At 35.9% G+C, this 20,593-nt stretch overlaps 1 protein-coding gene and 1 non-coding gene across 2 annotated transcripts; both read right to left on the bottom strand.

Moving 5' to 3' along the window:
* Window positions 1-5,348: 5,348 nt before the first annotated feature.
* Window positions 5,349-5,421, bottom strand: TRNAE-CUC (transfer RNA glutamic acid (anticodon CUC)). The gene has a single exon. It is a non-coding gene; the product is annotated as a tRNA-Glu (tRNA).
* Window positions 5,422-6,009: 588 nt separating this feature from the next.
* On the bottom strand, window positions 6,010-15,176 carry LOC107759493 (membrane-associated protein VIPP1, chloroplastic). Its single transcript, XM_075224763.1, has 11 exons — window positions 14,809-15,176; window positions 11,728-11,852; window positions 11,524-11,634; window positions 11,341-11,405; window positions 11,191-11,272; window positions 9,503-9,577; window positions 9,122-9,192; window positions 8,832-8,914; window positions 7,835-7,899; window positions 7,497-7,571; window positions 6,010-6,476 (listed from the first exon to the last, which is right to left on the bottom strand). The coding sequence occupies exons 1-11, from the start codon at window positions 14,927-14,929 to the stop codon at window positions 6,357-6,359; spliced, it is 993 nt and encodes a 330-aa protein (XP_075080864.1). The 5' UTR covers window positions 14,930-15,176; the 3' UTR covers window positions 6,010-6,356.
* Window positions 15,177-20,593: the final 5,417 nt, after the last annotated feature.

The following is a 20,593-nucleotide window of genomic DNA, read 5'->3' as shown; positions in this document are numbered from 1 at the left end:
AATAAAATTAACAATCCTAGGATTAATACAACACATCAGTAAGTCAATAAGAAATAATACCAGGATAACTAATCACAACATAACTAATTTCAGTATAACTTGTCTGTTGCGGAAGCCAAATGTATAGAGTGTGAATAAGTCACAACTACTATACCAAAAATTATGACAACCACCAAATAATAAATAAGACAATAAAGCAATAATAAAGGGAACACCAGAATTTACGAGGTTCGACTAATTTTGCCTACTCCTCGGACACAACCAAATATTTTATTCCACTCCAAAATACAAGTGAAATAATACTAAAGAGAGAAGATACAAATGCCTTAAACAGATGAGAAGGCAAATGAGAGGTGTGTTTCAATCCTAAACATTAGGCCTTCTTTTATAGGGAAAAATCCCTTCCAAACTTAACTCCCAACCAATGTGGGACTTTGGCATTTTGCCAAACTTCAACAAATCTCCACCTTGGCAAAATTCCACATTTTCAATTCTCTCTCAATAACAAATTTTGGTTGTGTCTTCATCTTCAATCTTCAGTGTTCAACAATGTTGATCAAATCCAAACAATGTTGAAACTTGACCGCAGTCACCACCTTTGTCAGCATATCAGCAGGATTCTCTGTAGTATGAATTTTCTTCACCGTGACTCCACCTTCTTCTATGATTTCTCGTACGAAATGATACCGAACATCAATGTGCTTCGTCCTTGCATGATAAACTTGGTTCTTCGCTAATTGAATAGCACTTTGACTATCACAAAAATTGTGATACCTTTTTGTTCAACACCAAGCTCCTTTAGCAATCCTTGAAGCCAAATTGCCTCTTTCACAGCATCTGTAATAGCCATGTACTCTGCCTCTGTTGTAGACAAAGCAACTGTTGACTGCAAAGTAGACTTCCAACTAACTGGTGCCTTTGCAAAAGTAAACACATAACCAGTAGTTGATCTTCGTTTGTCCATATCACCCGCAAAATCTGAGTCACAATATCCAACTACAGACTGATTGTCTTCCTGCTCAAAAACTAACCCGACATCTACAGTATTATGAATATACCGTAGAATCCACTTCACAGCTTGCCAATGCTCCTTCCCTGGATTGTGCATATATCTGCTAATAACTCCAACAGCTTGTGAAATGTCAGGCTTTGTGCAAACCATTGCATACATCAAGCTACCAACAACATTTGCGTATGGTACCTTTGACATATACTCTCGTTCAGCTTCATCCATTGGCGACATAGTAGTACTTAGCTTAAATGGGAAGCAAGTGGAGTACTAACTGGCTTAGTCTTGTCATCTATGCCAAAACGTTGAAGTACTCTCTTCAAATATTCCTTTTGAGATAAACAGAGTTTCTTTGAACGTCTATCTCTAATTATCTCCATGCCAAGAATTTTCTTTGCCTCACCCAAATCCTTCATCTCGAACTCCTTCTTCAGTTGAATCTTCAACTTATCAATTTCTTCCGAATTCTTGGAAGCTATCAACATATCATCAACATATAGGAGAAGATATACAAAGGAACCATCTTTAAGCTTGTGCAAATACACACAATGATCGTATTTGCTTCTCTTGTACCCTTGCTGCAACATAAACTCGTCAAATCGCTTGTACCATTGTCTAGAAGATTGTTTCAATCCGTACAACGATTTTTCAAGTTTGCACACCATATTTTCTTTTCCAGCAACTTTGAATCCTTCTGGCTGAGTCATGTAGATTTCCTCCTCCAAGTTTCCATGTAAAAACGCAGTTTTTACATCCATCTGAACTAGTTCCAAATCCAATTGTGCTACCAAAGCCAACATAATTCTAATGGAGGAATGTTTTACAACTGGAGAAAACACTTCATTGTAATCAATTCCCTCCTTTTGAGCATATCCTTTGGCCACCAATCTTGCTTTGTAGCGAACATCTACTTGGTTAGGAAATCCTTCCTTCTTTGCAAATACCCATTTGCACCCAATTGCTTTCTTCCCCTTCGGGAGATTGGCCAATCTCCATGTATGATTCTGATGAAGGGACTGTATTTCATCATTCATGGCAATCCTCCACTTATCTTCTTCTGAACTTTGGACAGCGTCTTTATAAGTAGTAGGAACATCATCAGCTACAATTGAGGTTGCACAAGCAACCGTCTCTATGAGACGAACAGGTTTCGTTATTGTTCTTTTTGGCCTGCTGGTTGCTATTGATTCAAGTTGTTGTTGAGATTCCTAGTTGGAATCTCCTCTACTGGCTCTCCTTCCAGAGGGTAATCTTCATTTGTTTCCTCCTCTGCTTCTTGTGTAGGAAAAATAAATTTTCCCTCAAACTCCACCTGCTTGGAAGCACCTTCATTTTGTTTGGTATCTTCTGTTACCTTATTTACCATAGCAAATTCATCAAAGGTAACATCTCTGCTGAATATTACTTTCTTTGTCATATGGCACCATAAGCGATATCCTTTGACTCCAGAAGTAATTCCCATAAAAATAGCCTTCTTTGCCCTTGGATCCAATTTTGACTCCGTCACATGATAATATGCAGTTGAGCCAAACACGTGCAAAGAGTTATAATCTACAGCAGGTTTTCCGTACCATTTTTCAAATGGTGTTTTGCCATCAATAGCAGCAGATGGTAGACGATTAATGAGGTGACATGCATATGTAATTGCCTCAGCCCAAAATTCTTTGCCCAAGCCAGCATTGGACAACATACACCGTACCTTCTCCAGCAAGGTCCGGTTCATACGTTCTGCCACTCCATTCTGTTGTGGTGTATGTCTAACAGTGAAGTGTCGGACGATGCCATCATTTTCACAGACCTTATTGAAATGATCATTTTTGTATTCACCTCCATTGTCTGTGCGAATACACTTGATCCTCCTGCCTGTTTGATTCTCCACCATCGTCTTCCATTTGAGAAAAATTCCCAGCACTTCATCTTTGTTTTTCATTGTATACACCCACACTCTTCGAGAAAAATCATCAACAAAGGTTACAAAATAGTGCTTCCCACCCAATGAAGGTGTTTTGGAAGGACCCCAAACATCAGAGTGTACATAATCCAAAATGCCTTTAGTATTATAGATCGCTGTACCAAATTTAACCCTTGTCTGTTTCCCTTTGACACAATGCTCACAAAACTCCAAGTTGCAAGCCTTTACTCCTTTTAACAATCCTTGATCTGATAGAGTTTTCAAGGATTTTCCTCCAGCATGTCCCAAGCGCATGTGCCATAGCTTGGTTGCTTCTGCCTCTTTGTCGTCACTGGATGTTACTGTCGCTGTCCCAATAACTGTACTGCCACGATAGCGGTACATATTATTATTCTTCCGATTAGCCTTCATTACCACTAGTGCACCGGAGCATACTCTCATCACTCCATTTTCTGCAATGATTTTGAACCCTTTTGATTCTAGGGCTCCCATAGAGATGAGATTCTTCTTCAAATCCGGTACATATCGAACATCTATCAATGTTCTGATCATTCCATCATGGTTCCTTAATCGTATTGAACCAATGCCATATGAGGTAAGATGGCTGTTATCCGCTGTGTGGATGACTCCATATTCTCCTTCTTGAAATTCCATGAACCAGTCCCTGTTGGGACACATATGATAGCTACAAGCCGAGTCCATCAACCATATGTCTGATGATGTTGATGACTCTGTTGTAACTAATGAGAAGTCTGAATCATCACAATCAGCTACATTTGAATCCATAATGGCCTTTCCATTGTTATGTTTGGCCTTATTCTTCAACTTCGGACAGTCTTTCTTCCAGTGCCCTTTTTCTCGACAAAAGGCACATTCATCTTTACTGGGTCTGGATCTTGACTTGGATCTTCCCTTCTTTGTCCTCGTTTGATTTTGAGGACGACCCCTCACAAACAGTGCTTCTCCTTCTCCGCCCTTCTGTTTTTCTCGCTTTCTTTGTTCATAGCTGTACAAAGCTGAACAAACTTCTCTGAGAGAAATTTCGTCATTTCCATGGAGTAGAGTAGTTTCAAGGTGCTCGTACTCATCAGGAAGTGACGCCAACAACATTAAGGCCAAGTCACCATCATCATAAGTTGTATCCATATTTTGCAAATCTGTGACCAACTTATTGAAACTGGTGATATGTTCATTCATCGTGGTACCAGGAACATAGGTGAAGTGAAACAGTCTCTTCTTCATGTACAATTTATTTTGACTGTTTTTCTTCAAAAATTTATCCTCCAGTGCTTTCCATAATTTACTTGCAGAAGTTTCCTTTGTGTATGGATATTTCTGCTCTCTAGCAAGGTAGGATCGAATGGTACCGCAAGCAACACGGTTGATAATTCTCCAATCTTCTTCTCCAATAACATCTGGTTTCTTTTCTTCAATGGCCAGATCTAGCCCTTGTTGAAAAAGGACATCTAGAACCTCGCCTTGCCACATCCCAAAATGTCCGGACCCGTCAAATATTTCGACCGCAAATTTCGCATTTGACACAATTCTTGTCATAAGCGAAGATGCCAATGATGACGTATTGTTGACACTTGATGTAGATTCTTCTTGTTTATTGTCTCCCATCTTTGACACAAATATTATTTAATAGCTGACGACACAAATCAAGATTATTTCCTTTCTGGTGTGGAAGATCAGACTAAGCTGCAACCACAGAGCATACTCAGACAGAACCTTGACTCAGTTACCAAGATAAATCTTTTCTGATGTGGAAGATCAGACTATGCTGCAACCACAGAGCATACTTAGACAGTACCTTGGCTCTGATACCAATTGTTGCGGAAGCCAAATGTATAGAGTGTGAATAAGTCACAACTACTATACCAAAAATTATGACAACCACCAAATAATAAATAAGACAATAAAGCAATAATAAAGGGAACACCAGAATTTACGAGGTTCGGCTAATTTTGCCTACTCCTCGGACACAACCAATATTTTATTCCACTCCAAAATACAAGTGAAATAATACTAAAGAGAGAAGATACAAATGCCTTAAACAGATGAGAAGGCAAATGAGAGGTGTGTTTCAATCCTAAACATTAGACCTTCTTTTATAGGGGAAAAATCCCTTCCAAACTTAACTCCCAACCAATGTGGGACTTTGGCATTTTGCCAAACTTCAACATTGTCTTCAAAACAAACGGCTCCTAAGTGTCCATCTACTTATTTCGCTTAAAAGAATTGATTTTTTAAAAATAAATCAATTAATGATAAAAAAAAATACTTGCTATTTTTCAATTAATTCAACTATGATTATAAATGGCTTGACAAAACAAATCCGAATTCGCCTACCTGTCAATATCTAGATTGCATATGTGAGGGAAGGCGTATAAAAATACAAAAACATTTACCAAATAGAAAAATAAATTCCGTTGCCGGGACTTGAACCCGGGTCTCTCGGGTGAGAGCCGAGTATCCTAACCACCTAGACTACAACGGATTTATACTGAGCTCTGTTCGGGAAAATATTTAGTTACATTTGTTATTGTTATCTTAAAAATCACAAAAGACTATATGAGAGAAGATTTATCTTATTTGTTGACGTGCATTTTCAAAGAAAAGATAGAAATTCCTCTAAAAGTTCAATTATTATTTGATTAATAGTTTATAAGTTGACAATCTCTAATAGTTTATTATACTAGTAGTAAATGACGATTAAAGTTGTTGTTGTACTTGTTACTGCAAGAAGAATAACTGGTCGCCATTCAACTCTAGTTTGTTCTTTAAGGGAAAAATAAAGGAATTATACAAAATTCTCAGCAATTTAATGTTGTATAACAGAGCAGCACCATTTTAGTTTTTTCAAAGATCTATATGTACTCAGCTAGTTGTACTTATATTCTCCTCTCCTCCCTTTCAACAGAATTATCATAATTGCTTTCTCCACTATTCTTTTCTATCAAAAGAATAAGGTCCCATTTGTATCGAGAATATGTTTCAAGTTTTGAAGTTGTGTTTGTTTGACAATCTTTGCAACAAGAAAAAGAAAAAAAGAAAAATCAAAACTTTTAAAAAGTTCACAGCATTCTGGCGAAGAATTTGTCAGATAACATCGTATGCAGAACCAGCATTATGTAACTTTAAAATCTACAATTTAATTTAATCACAGCAATCTACTATACTCCTGAAACATTAGGGTGATAATATACAAAATTGAAGCCAAGTCTAGCTTACACTATATTGCCATAATGTAGGTCAATAATATGAAAGAAGATAATATATATCGGCATATCTCAATATATTTTCCATTTTCACTTCCTATATCGCTTGCCTTTATGATGAGGCAACTCTTCTGAAAAGCCAAAGCCACATTCTTTGAGTAGAAAAACATTCGAAAGACAATAAGTGGACATGGTGGAAGATCGACTATGATCTCTAGAAATCATTTGCCCGCCTCCTTAGTTCATTCAATTCTTTCTCAATCTCTGAATCTTGAAATTGCAATGTTGAACTTGAACTGGCAACTGTCGTTCTCCGCGGTGGAAGCTCCCCTTTCTGCTAGTCGATAAAAGGAAAAATTAATACTGGAGATTTTGAAGGAAATACCACATCAACAAGCAAGCAGATCGTGTTTTGTACATAATTTTTGTATACCTTGACTATCAAGTAACAAGAAAGCAGATTATACGTCCTCACATACTACGTCACCCCATATGCTCTAGTTTTGTCTCTTTCTCGGTAAAAAGAGACACACAAATTCTTCTTGCTCCAGCCATCAGATAGATAACATGTGGACTTAGATATTGTGATGCAATGTACAATCCCAAAGAAAGGGCAGCCCGACGCACTAAGCTCCTGCTATGTGCAGGGTCCGGGGAAGGACCGTACCACAAGGGTCTATCGTACGCAGTCTTACCCTGCATTTATGCAAGAGGCTTTTTCCACGGCTCGAACCCATGACCTCCTGGTCACATAGCAGCAACTTTACCAATTACGCCAACCCCAAAAGTATCTCTAATGTGCATCATTTTACTGAGTTTTGGATTTTGTTGGTTCCTTGGATTTTATATAGGAAGCATTTTGTTTATACCTACTCTGCATCCACTGAATGCCTATTAAAAAGAAGCTATACTACCTGATTGAAAAAAGGCTCAAACCATCCTTATAACTCTGGTCCACATTCACGAAAATCTTCTTTTATCCCTGAACCCTACTTCCTATGCTTGGTACGGTTTAGCTGAACAGGGGCAGAGCCAGAGTACCGGCTGCAGGTTCCGCTAAACCCAGTAACCTTGGTTTAAATTTTGTATTTATCTTAACAAATTCATTGAATATGTACAATTTATTAATGTAGAACCCAATAGCGTAAAATGATTAAAATCTCGAACCCACGAGCTTGAAATCCAAGCTCCACCTCTGGTTTAGCATACTTAACCAAGCATACCGTAATCTAGACGGAAGACGTTAGCCTGTCCTCCAGGTGCCCATACTTCCACAAATTCGTGCTGTCAACAAAGAAAGAAGACACATCCCAAACATTCATTTCCATATACGGGGAGATTAAGTAGAAAATACCTTTGAGCTGCCACTCAATTCTTTTTTTAAGCTGGCAAGATCATCATCAACGGAAGAGGTCTCCAGCATTGCAAACTGTCAGTAGCAGAATGATGGTTAGGATAATAAATTATATAATCCTCCAAAGGAGCGCTAACTTCTCCAATTAAGGCTTTGCATAATCAAAACTAAAACTTTGAGTTTGCAGCACAAGCATGTTACTCTTTTTGGCATTTCGTGGTCGTAAGAAATTAGTACCAAAAAGAAGCATATTTTTCACGAAATAGCTGTGCTACAAAAGAGGTGAAAACGCAAACTAAGGCCATTAACATTAGGATCACGTTTAGATATTACAATACCTTTCCTTCAAGCTCATCACTGGTTAATTGGTTAAGAGCATCAGCTTGAGACTCCATCGTCAAAACTATAGAAAATAAAGAAAAAGTTAGTCAATCATTTAAGCACTCCCACATATAATTTATAACATGACGAGCAGAAGTGACTCCAGTTTCATCTAAATTATATCCAGGATAAACGATTCTTATTCTCAATACCCAGTAGCAGATGATTTCAACATGCCACAATCACAGTAAGTGGAAATATCACCTTATTACCCAGCAAAACTGATACAACGACAATAACATTTGAGATAGTCCAATTCTAATTTTTATGCTTTCGGCACATACACTGAAAATGGTCAAAATGAAGATGCCGAGCTGTATAAATTGGCTAAGACAACCTTGTATGAATCTCTTTTAAAGACATCATAACATATAATACACATCTTGTCTGTCAAACATTAGATGCCAAGGAGAGAATGTAAAAAGATACAAATCGTTTGAATCAGCGACTTGACAGTTTTACTGAAGGTTATATTTTTCTAATCAAAAGTAAAATTTAGACGAAAGTGCTCCAGAACAGTTCAAACAACCATAACAAAGTATTTCTTTACAAAAATGCTGCAGATCGGTGATTCTTCGCGGTTAACCTAACAATGTTAGCAGCAAATAGGTTTAGAGGCTTTAAGGTACCCGATATTCCAGTTGGTAGTATCATGATTTGCAAAAGCCTGTATTCAGTGAATAACTTCTCAGACAAAACACATACGAGACCCTTCATTTTGATTGACATACAAATAAAGTACTTGAGACGCTAAGGAGAAAACTAAAGGTCATCTTTAAGAGGCTTATATGATCAACGCTCAGTCTCATTGTTTTGTATTAGGGCAGGCAGAAAGTCAATAGAGCTATTATTATAGGACAAGAAATATATAAAGTAAAACCAAAGGAAGCATCTGACATTGGAAACAAAAGAAGAAAGGAGGGAAAGATAGGGCGGGAAAAGTGTAGTCAGAACCTTTTTCTTCCATTCTTTCAAAGGCTGAAAGGGCACTGCTTGTATTTACATTTCCCAGCATCTCGCTTACTTTGGTTGCGGTCCTAAATGACAAACCTCACAGTCATTTTCTTCAAAAGAAATAAATTATAGAAGTGCGACATTTTTATGAGCCATGCATATTTCTTATGAAGTAAAAATTTTATTGATGAGTTGGGGAGATACCCCATATGCAAGAGGTATACGCAAAATGTGAGCATGGATGCTATAATTCAAGATAAACATGAAATAATGAAAAGGCGAGAACTGACTTTGCTGACTGAGCACGTGCTTTCAGAGTATCCTTCTTCGATTTTGCTTCCTGGATCTTGCTCTCCAAAAGCTGTCAGATGAGAGATTATAACAGTCAAAGACAAAGCTCCGGTTCATTTTTAACAAATAGAGTTAGACCACCAATCAAAGAAAAACAGAGCTAGACCAGATTGGTAATTGTTGCTATATGAAACCTATAAACTATTTCCCAAACAATAAGGAGATTAACAACAAAACTTTTTTATTAACTGGAAAACATGCAAATATACACACAAATGATGAGTAATTGATGCATCAATATCTAGCTTAGCATTTTGATAAAAAAAGTAAAACTTTAGAATAACAAGCTCTCCAGATAAAAGAAAAGTTTAGGAACATACCCGTGTATTGCTGACCAGATTTTCAACCACACCCTTTTGCTGATCAAGTTGAGCCTTCAAGGCACTTGCATTATCCTGCACAATTTAAACTTGAGTTGATACAAACTCGAGACTTGATAGCTATGATGTTCATGTCACTTCATTATCCTCTCAAACAGACACCCCGTAAGCCAATCAAGAAAATGATGGCGCGTGGCGTTCTTGCACAAAGCTCTGCAAGTTCACTAGACACCCCACCCCTGCCTCTTTTTCCATTATTCAAATCTTCCTTTCTTTCTTTTTCTTTTATTCTTGGAAACAGGAAACTTAATGCTAAAATATACTAGTTGTTTATTAGGTCATCCGCTTTGACATCTCAAGCTCAAAAGAGTATCTAATAAGATAGAGAAAAGAAAATGACCCCATAAGACTCCTGAATGTTTGGAGTTTAAACCAGCTTCCATGTTGCATAACTAGATAAGAAAGTCATGGATGCCAATCATAATTAAATTATATAGTTGCTTAATTATCAAAAAGATCAAAATTGAGTTGTATCAATCTCCACTCAGATTCCACTAGAAGTTAACCTATACATTAGACATAAAATCTATGATATCTCGTGTTTGTGTTGGTATTGCAATTATACAATGGAAAACCATGACACGAACCAACATTACATCAATCAATAATCCTTGATTTCTGTTAAGAGTGAAATCATAATCTCATTGTTGTTGAAACCATAACTCCGAGGGTCAGGGGCGAAGCTATGTTGGCCCAAGGGTGGTCAACTGACCACCCTTCGCCGAAAAATTATACTATGTATAAGGTAAAATATTACTTGTTATTGATTAAAAATAGACTTTGAACACCCTTGCATAGTCCACTGGCCCTTATTGAATTTCCTGGTTTCGCCGCTGCCGAGGGTGAAAATAATAATGTCAAAGAGTAAACACACAAATGTGGTTATAGTTTTGAGGTTACTATTAAAGATATAATTCCATTGTTGCTGCACTTTTTTTTTTCCGTCATAAATATGCTGACGGATCTTCTGTTATATGTGATGTTTAAAAGGGAAAAAACGGACATGCAGGATATTTCAGCGCTAGAGTAGTCCGCCAAATCTAGCAAATAGATGTGCTATTACATCACAGAGACCAACCCTTTTGAGCAATTGTAGTCCCACCTGAGGCTAGTTAGCTCGAGTTGTCTATCCTAATTCTTGCCGCTTGATCCTATGGTAGAAAAACTTCCAACTTCTTGATGCACTTCTATTATATTTTCTAATTCCTTCACTTTCAGTAAGAATTATCTTTTGAAAATTTTAGGTAGGAATATAATCATGATACACAGGCAGATTCAAGTAGTATTAACATTCTTTCTGCTTAATTAGGAAATGTTCAAGTGGAAAGCTCTTAGATGAGATCTAAGGGATAAAAAGAAAGTCCTTCACTCAGACTTTCATCAGTAATTATATAAGCTATGTCGCACAAGAATCTCACTCATCAAACCAAATCCCTCGGTCTACTCTTGCTCTATTCTTATATGAGATTGAGGGCAACTAGATATAAAAGTAGCAACAAAACTAAAAATTAAAGGAAAGGCCACAGCACAAATTCCAATAACCTGATAGATAAGATAACTTCCAACTCCATATCAAACACTGCATAATAAATGAACTTTTCGAATTTTCCAACAGAAAATGGCCTTACAGCATAAGCTTTTCTTCTTTTAAGAGCTTCACGAGCAAGGTCTTCATCCCCTTTTCCAAGAGCAAGTTGGGCTCTACGATACCTATGATTGAAGCAAAATTAAACCTTAGCTATTACAAACAGAACCCGTTAAGGTTCTCTAGCTCTTACCAATCTTCAGAAGCTTGTTGTGCAGCTTTATACTTGTTTTCCAACTGCTTTTGTGAAGCCAATACCTTCAGAAAAAAGAAAAACATTGAGCTTTTTCACTTCCTCAACTATGGAATCTCAATCGCAATAGGCAACAGAGTTCTAAAAAAAAAAGACATAAAAAGGCACTCACTAAGAGCATACCTGTGCTGTAGCTTGTCGCATCTTTATCAAATCGTTATTCATTTCGAGCACAGTTTGTTCCAAGATCTTCTCTGGATCTTCAAAGGTGCTTATAAGTGCATTTGCATATGACTATACAACACAAAAGAAAAATAGTCTGAGTTGAGAACAAGTATAAGAGAGGAGATGTGACTAATGAATGACAAACATCATGGACCAAATAACCTTGACAACTCTAGCAAACCGATCAAATAGATTCATACGAGCTCCAAGGGCACCACCACCATGACTGTTACATCTGGATCTATTAGAATGAGTAAGTTGTAGCCCTGCAAGTTTTACAGCTCCAACTACAAGTGAATAGAGTGCGTCAGCAAAACTAATGCTTGGGAAGGATCGGGGGGGGGGGGGGAGAAAAAATACGATACGAAGGGGGTATGTCAAGCAGAGTAATGAAAGAAGTTAAAACTGAGGAGACACCAATTAGTCCTCCGACATAAGCAGCAGCATATTATGCTTTTCTAACCAAAAAAGGCATACCTTGATCTATGACCTGAACATGTTGAAAATGAAAACTTGCACTTTGTTATATACCTAAGTAGTGTACGATAAAAACCTTATACATCTAATCCTTCCCATTTATGTATAATTGGTAATATATATAATTTTAAATGTCCACCCTCTATATTCACAAAGCTTTGATAGTACTTGCTACGCCAACTAGCCGTTTTATTTATAAAGGGCACATAGCTTTGACATGGTTCAAATTGAGCCAACCCTTACATAGAATAAGTATAACGTTTTTCATCAATCAGCTAAAAGGCTGGACAAAGCTTAACCAGCACAAGCAAGTAGGCGTCTGAGGTAAGACAAAATTTGAAGAAGGAAATTGACCAACACATTAATTACTCATCAGCAATGATGAGATCATGTTAAAACAATCGCACATCAACTACAAATCAATTTTCTTCTATTTTACACAAGAAACAGGGAGCTACATGTACATACGAATAATAGCCCAAGTTTCTTACACATAAGCTCAGCCTCAGATTATGATAGCATAAGCAAAAACACGCATAGAAGGGACTACAGCACTAGCTGTTGTGGCAGCCTCAAGGAATGCCAAAAGCGCAAAAACAATTAGGCAACTTATGAGATAGCACGTTGAAGGTGACAATGCTGACATCCGCAAGGAGTGACACAAGTATAAAGTCATCTATACTATATTACAAGTGGTTGGGGAGTTCTCTCCAAACTACTAGGTCAAGGGTTCAAGGTTGGTAACCAATCTCAAAAAAGGTCATCGATAGGACTTAATGAGAATGCTTGACAATGACCTATACTATATTAAAAGTACGAAGCCTCTTAGCAAAATGACGTTCGTCTTTTTTACTTTTTAAAGATAGCTTTCACCTCAAACCTGTACACTTGATAATTTAACCATGCCCTACGTAGACCTCCAAATGTACCCGCCTTTAAGTCTGACGCGATGACGATTGAAAGTGCTAAAAAGGACAAGGTAGACCTAAAATATCGAGAGAGAAATTTTATCTCAGAAGACTTTTACTCCAAACTGAATAAATGCAAATGTATCTAAGAACAAAACACTACGGAAGCACAATCCATATATGCAATATCAACTAGCAAGGTTTAAATGTTAGTTGTTGTTACACTTACACTCTAGGTCTAATTGGTCTGGATAGAGACTTTTATGTCCATATAGGAATTGGTTAGAAAACCTCTAGTTATAAAGAATCATTGACTTAGAAAGACAAAATATTTGGTGTTGCAATGAACTGGACCAGAGCAAAGTGGAATGGAATATAAAGGGATCTCTTGTTAAACCTCGCTTGAGGCACGCTTAAGCCTGAAGCTCAAGTTGTGCACTTCATCTCACTTATACGGGTATATCAAAGGAACATAAGAGTTGGAACATCATTTTCTTCCTTTTTTTATTACCTTTCGGTAAGTTCAACACATTTACATCACAAATCCGTTCTACACTATCAATTGCGATGTCTTAATTAACCTGAGTTTCCTTTCTACATACAAATCCAAACACCCCAAACAGCAGTACAATAACTTTAAAAAGCACCTAAAGGTCCTATGTCTATATCTACAGTTTTACATCGTCCTACTCAAAGATGAAAAATGCATCCACGCACATTCAAAATACAAACTTTAATGCTGATAAATTCCAATGCACTATCCATTTTGGTGATGCATGAATACTCAATCACAAAGCATTTTAAAACAGGACAAAATAGAAGTACTTCATCAACCAGTTTCTAATAGTCTACAACTTATTAAGAGAATTGGTTCACAAATTCTAATTAAATCAGACATAGAAGAAGTAAAGATATAAAATAAAACAAAAAGCTGCATCTTTACATTAAGTGAATTGATAGCTATGTTGCGCGGACTCTCCAAACTGTAGCCGCACCCGTGTCGGATCCTTCAAAAATGCTCTACTTTTGGAGGATCTGACACGTATCCGGCCACATTTTCAGAGAGTCCGAGCAACATAGATTGATAGATGCCACAGTTTGACATTACTTACAACAACAAAAAACCCAGTGCAATCCCACAAGTAGGGTCTAGGAAAGGTAGTGTGTACGCAGACCTTACCCCTAGTTGTTTCTGGAAGACCCTCGGTTCAGGATAGCTAAAAGGGAGGGGTAACAACAAGCAAACCAATCGAAAAACCGAAGCGAAAATATAGAACTAACACTAAGTAATGCAATCAGGAAACCGAAACGAAAGCAACAACAAGTAATAACAGAAGTCTAGGGATACGAAAATACACGATTGACATTAAGTAATGTACTAAAGCTACTGCTACAAACAAGGACATTGCTTGGCTACCTAACCTTTTACCTTTATTCTCAACCTCCACACCTTCTAAAAATTGGTAAAACTACAGTAACCAAAAGTATAAAAACTGAAAAGGGTCTGTATAATATTGAAAGAAGAACCAAGAATGCAACACCCACTAAAGAATTGAACATAAAGTTCTGATCTTTTAAGATTTAATCCCACACTTATATACCGTTTTCAGCATCAATAGAGAAAATTAAACAAACCCCACTAAGCAATTAAACATAAAGTTCTGAGTTTTTCAAGATAATCCCACACTTAGATAATTTGAGCATTAATAGAGCAAATTAAAGAAATCCCAGTAAACAATTGAACATAAAGTTCTGATCTTTTCAAGATAGAATCCCACACTCAGATAATTTAAGCAACAATAGAGCAAATTAAAGAAAACCCAGTATAGCAAATTTCACAAAAAGCACGAAAGTTTACCTCCTTGACCAAAGAAAGAAGCTCTGAAAGGCAGTGATTTTACAACAATAACCCTATTATAAGAGGAAATAGAGGGTGCTGAAGCCATGCTTATCCCTGTTATGGGTGTTCTTACTGCCATTTCTTTAGAGCCAAAAGGGTACTACCAAAATTGCAACTCTTTTGTATGTACAAACAAAGCAAAAGAAAATCAATTACTTGAGAGTATATTTTCTCTAATATTTGTAATTTTCAACACTCTCTTAATTCTTTTTCTCTATTTTCTTGTTTGTGGCTGCTGATAAAAGGTGCGCAAACGCCCAGACTTCTCCTCAGTGTTTCTCCTTCGTTTGGATATTTTTCCTTTTCTATTTTCTTTTTTTTCCCATACCTTTTGTTTTTTTTTGGTTTATTTATTTTTTCCATCTAAGCATCAAAACGCCGTCGTCTATGGTATGGGAGTGTTCTGTAAACATGAGTAACTTATATCCGAGATAGGATGATTTATTGGTCAAAATAACGGTATAGCCAGTTTTCGGACTGGTCAATCAAAAATAATCACCGTTTACGAAGTCAATGAAAAATAGCCACTATTTTGCTGCAATAGAGACCGGTTCCGTATAATATACGGGAGTTCGGTGCATCTGTGTACGAACTCCAGCATATTATGCTGGACCGGTATACTTTGTTGACTCTTGTATAATATACGGGAGACTGGAGCACCGGTACTCCAAACTCCAGTATATTATACTGGACATTTATACTTGCTGGAACTCCCGTATATTATGTTGGAGTTCTAGTGTACTTATGCCGGAGTTCCAGCATAGTTATCCTGGAACTCCCGTATAATATGCTGGAGTTCAAGCATACTTATGCTGGAACTCCAGTATAATATACAGGTGTATTTTCCGGGTTTTGAACAGTGTTTTCGCTCAGATTTATCTTTACATGAAAAGTGACTAAATTTCGATTACTTTTGAAACTATGGCTATTTTTGAATGACCAGTTGTAAATTTGGCTATTTTTAAATTTCTCCCTAATTTGTTGATTTCATGACACATTAAAAATTCAAATTTTGAAACTAGAGAATTTATCCATAAAAAAGTGTTTTAATTCTCTTGATATGTCTATCCGACGTGAATTTAAATTAATCGAGTCAGATGATTTTGAATACGGCTACTCAAAAAATGTGCAAATTGAGCTTCTTTTTTCTTAAGTATTAAGAATAAAAGGGTTTGATGGGAAGAAAGGGCATCACCGATTAAAGAATGGAACCTTTGCTTTTTGGACAAGATAAGCTGAACACAATTTTGAACAAAAAAGTTAAATCTAAAGAATCTGTATTATAATTGTTGTGCAAGAAAATAACAAATTTAAAGTACAAATTATGAAAAACAACAGATATAGGTTTGTGCTAACACTTCACTTCTACTTCTTTTTTAACTTTTTTTGTTTAAATTGTACAAAAAAAATCTCATGAACTTAGTTGTGATATTTGGAAGGGGAAAAAAGAAAATAAAATAGGGCAAAGAACACTTTTAGCCCGGTGTCAAACTATTTATAGCCACAAAATTATATAAAATTATATTTGTTGTATATAACATACAATAATATATATAAATTTTGGGCTATTATTTTGACGGCAACTATACAGTGTCATTTAAGCGAGAAAATTAGTAGTTAGTATTGTGACAACGAAATGGTCCTTCTTACTTTCTGGGCCGAAAAATGACACAATTTATGTACGGAAATTTTCATAAAGCACTATCTTTTAGTAGTAATTAGCCATTTATAGATATCATTTGCTATATTACGGATTAAAGATACCTTTTATGTGGTTATAAGTTGTATTTGATGTATTTAAGCTATTGTATTCATGAATACAATAGTAAAAATAGGCGTGAATCAGGGAAGTCCAACTAATCAGATGTTGTATTCGAGTGTATTCGACTGTATTCATGAAGGGAAACATGGGATTACAGCTGGACAGATTATTGTATTCGACTGTATTCACGGCGTGAAATAGGGGATTACACTGTTTTTAAAACGGAAAGTGAATCAATTAACATAATAGACTCCTAATATAACTCAACAAACTCAATTATAACACGCAAAATTTGTATTTTCAGTTATAAAAAAGATTTTCAACCGAAAAATGCCCAAAAACATAGCAATCTTCAGAGAAATTATATAATACATCTGAATACATAAGTTATATTAATAAAAAAAAAACTTATGAATACATTCATGGCATATAGCGAGACAGTGAATACGATGAAATACATAGAATACAACGGGATACATTGAAATACAATGAAAAAAAGACAGAGAATACAATAAAATACATGGAATACAGCGAGATATATTGAATTACAATGAATACAATGAAATACATGAAAATACAGCGTAATATGTTGAAATTACATTGAAATATATTAAAAGAAATGTTCTTCTTCATCGCAAAAGATAAAGTTGTGGCGTGGATGACACGTGGAATTGCTCTGGATTGATGAAGTTGATTTGATTCTGTCGAAAAGAACTCCAAATTTCCAAATAGAAGAAGCTCGAAATCAACACATTTGGTACCAATACATCCCCTATTGCCACAAGCAGTGGCGTCGATAGTACCAACAGCGACGCTAACATCGCCACCATGAAATATACAATTTTCAAACATCTCTTCCCCTTCTCCAACATTCCTTTCCCTCCTGAGGCCATTATCGTAATTCCAATTAGTCGGTCTTTTGTCTTCCTTAATTGTGCCGAGTTGTCTTTTGCTAAACGATATAGGGAAATTATCATACTTTGCACAAATTCGATGGAAGGAGGAGGAGATCGAAAATTTTAATGGGATGGGGGAAGAGAATGAGATATATCAAAGTAGAGAGAGAAAGAAAATAGTGTAACTGATTAGCGTATTTAGTGGCTTAGGGCTAGGAGGTAACCAAAATTAAATATTTTGCTATAAACCTTAAAAGGTATCTATAGAATATCATTTTTTTAAATGGTATTTATTTTTTTAAAAATTTTAAATTGCATTTATATTCATTCCAGAAAAAAATACATTACATTTCAGTAGATGCTGACCATCTACACACCTTCTTCCACAAGTTCTAGCCTAAGTATTCCTTCTTAAGCTACAAAGCAATCCCAATACTAGTTAAGGATATCACAGAACAATACAATACTAGCATTCCTAAGGGTAACAATTAATCTTCTTAAGAGCTTCTTTCCAATTCCGTATCGAATCCCCTTTCACGTGTATGCGGATTGCTATTTCTTTGCAAATGTTGTTGACTATCACTGTGCCTCCCTAGAATCTTAGCTTGTTCCTTTCTCTCCATATAATATAGACCATCATACTAAAGACACAAGTGACTATCACACAATGCCCATTCCTCATTTTAGCACCTTTGTTTATCCAGCTGACCTCACTCTGCCAGTCACAAATAGGTCTATCATACCCCAGCCATAGTAACAACCTCAACCATAATTCATTTGTCAACGAGCATTTAAAAAAGAGGTGATCAAAAGTCTCATCAGTCTGCTTGCAAAAAACACACTATTGTGGAGCTTGTATACCAAACTTCAGCAGCCTCTCAACTGTTGCCAATCTTCTATGTAAAGCAAGCCACATAATGAACTTGAATCTTGGATGCATGTGTGGCTGCAGAATAATGCTTTTCCAATGGACCTTCTAGAGTTGAGGAAATTGAAGCCTGTCTAGTTTCTTGATGCTAAACAAATCTCCCCTGTGCAATTGGTTCAATCTAGCTTCAAGGTCCCCTGAATGCCTTGGAGTTCACTGATCATTCTCCGTGTCTCAAAGATTTTCCTAACCACCCATGCTGCATTCCTAGGTATAGGCATACTTTCTAGCACATAGTTCTTTATGTAGTAGATATGCATCCATTTTTGTAATAATCCGATATTTTTTACTTATTAATTGTGAGACTAGAAACTTAATTTTTATTATAGCTATTGGAATAAATATAAGTTAGTGGGAGATAATTTATTAAAATAAATATAATAGAATATAGTAATAACTTTGCTAGTTGGCCAGTTCACATTATATGTGGCAGTGGGATACTCATGGGCTTTAGTTAATAAAAGTAAGGTAATGCTGTATTCTGGCCCGGGCCTTAGTGGGCCTAACAGGCCGGGCCTCGCGGTCCCGGGCTTCGTGGTCCTGGGCTCTGGCGGTCCCGGTCTTCGTGGGCTCAATGGGTGGAACCGGCCCGTGACGGGCCTAAGCCCACATGGTCCTGTGCTTAACGGGCCGGGCTCGTGGGCTTCGCGGGCCTAGCGGTTTTTTTTTTAAAGGCAATTTCTTGTAGTATCATGGCTATATTAAAAATATATATGTAGTATATATGTATATCTAATTATTAAAGTGCTTGACGAAAAAGAAAATAACAAAACAATAGTAAAACACTAAATTGTCATGCATAATATATTTTCTTGTAGTATATTATATTGTATCTTATGTATATATATTCTCTTATATATTTTCTTGTAGTATATATATTGTATCTTATGTATATATATTCGCATAATATATTGTATCTTATGTATATATATTGTATCTTATGTATATATGTTCGCATAATATATTTTCTTGTAGTATATATATTGTATATTATGTATATATTTTCGCATAATATATTTTCTTGTAGTATATTATATTGTATCTTATGTATATATATTCTCTTATATATTTTCTTGTAGTATATATATTGTATCTTATGTATATATATTCGCATAATATATTGTATCTTATGTATATATATTGTATCTTATGTATATATATTCGCATAATATATTGTCTTGTAGTATATATATTGTATATTATGTATATATATTCGCATAATATATTGTCTTGTAGTATATTATATTGTATCTTATGTATATATATTCTCTTTTATATTTTCTTGTAGTATATATATTGTATATTATGTATATATTTTCGCATAATATATTTTCTTGTAGTATATTATATTGTATCTTATGTATATATATTCTCTTATATATTTTCTTGTAGTATATATATTGTATTGTATATATTGTAGCTTATATGAGTTTCACCTTGAGAGTTTATTATGTATATTATGTATATAAGAGTTTCACCTTTAGACCCCCTGAACTCCGTCCAAGATTTAAGAGCTTTTAAGCCCGCAACTCTTTTAGACGATTGTGAGCTAGACGAAGTAGGGGTTGGAATAGTTGGCCTAGCATGCTCTAAGGCAAGTTGATAAGCATTATAAACTGTTTGAGCATTAATCTTAATTGAAGCTTTTGCATCTGCAAGTGTCGCAATTTCCTCATTTGAAAGATCTAAAGCCTTATAAATATTTGAATACCAAAAATGAGGACCTCCCAATTTCATTGTAGGATTTAGCATTGCAGCAAGACCATAAATAGGGGGGATAGGAAAAAAATATTTTTTAAACTTTTGTTTCATTTCATTTATAGCAAGTTCATAAATATCCCCACCCTCACTAAATTCAACAAACAAATCAGATAATGCTGCAATATAAACTAAACAGTTTGAAATAGTAGGATAATATTGCCCAGAAAATGCATTTGTAGCAATTTGAAAATGTTCTAAAAAATCTAAAAGAATTTTAACATTAGTCCAATCTTGAGTGGTAAGCATTTCATCATCATCCTCACCACCTACCCGAGAATTAAACGTTGCATTAATTGGGTTTCTATATTCATATGCTACTACTAAACTTTCGTACATACAATTCCATCTAGTCGGGCAAGGTTTAGGAACCTTTCTTTCTCTAAGGCCATATTCATC

The sequence above is a fragment of the Nicotiana tabacum genome, chromosome 11 (genome assembly GCF_000715075.1).
Source record: "Nicotiana tabacum cultivar K326 chromosome 11, ASM71507v2, whole genome shotgun sequence".
NCBI lineage: Eukaryota > Viridiplantae > Streptophyta > Magnoliopsida > Solanales > Solanaceae > Nicotiana > Nicotiana tabacum.
Note: the sequence above shows the minus strand (reverse complement) of the source record. Positions and strands in the feature narration are given on the sequence as shown.

Excerpts from the sequence above, each read along its gene's own strand:
- LOC107759493 (XM_075224763.1), bottom strand. The coding sequence starts at position 14,929 with ATGGCAGTAAGAACACCCATAACAGGGATAAGCATGGCTTCAGCACCC. Across the intron at positions 9,578-11,190 it reads AAAGAAGAAAAGCTTATGCT|GATAATGCAAGTGCCTTGAA; the intron begins GTAAGGCCATTT and ends TAAATTGTGCAG. Across the intron at positions 6,477-7,496 it reads AATTGAGTGGCAGCTCAAAG|AAAGGGGAGCTTCCACCGCG; the intron begins GTATTTTCTACT and ends ATCGACTAGCAG.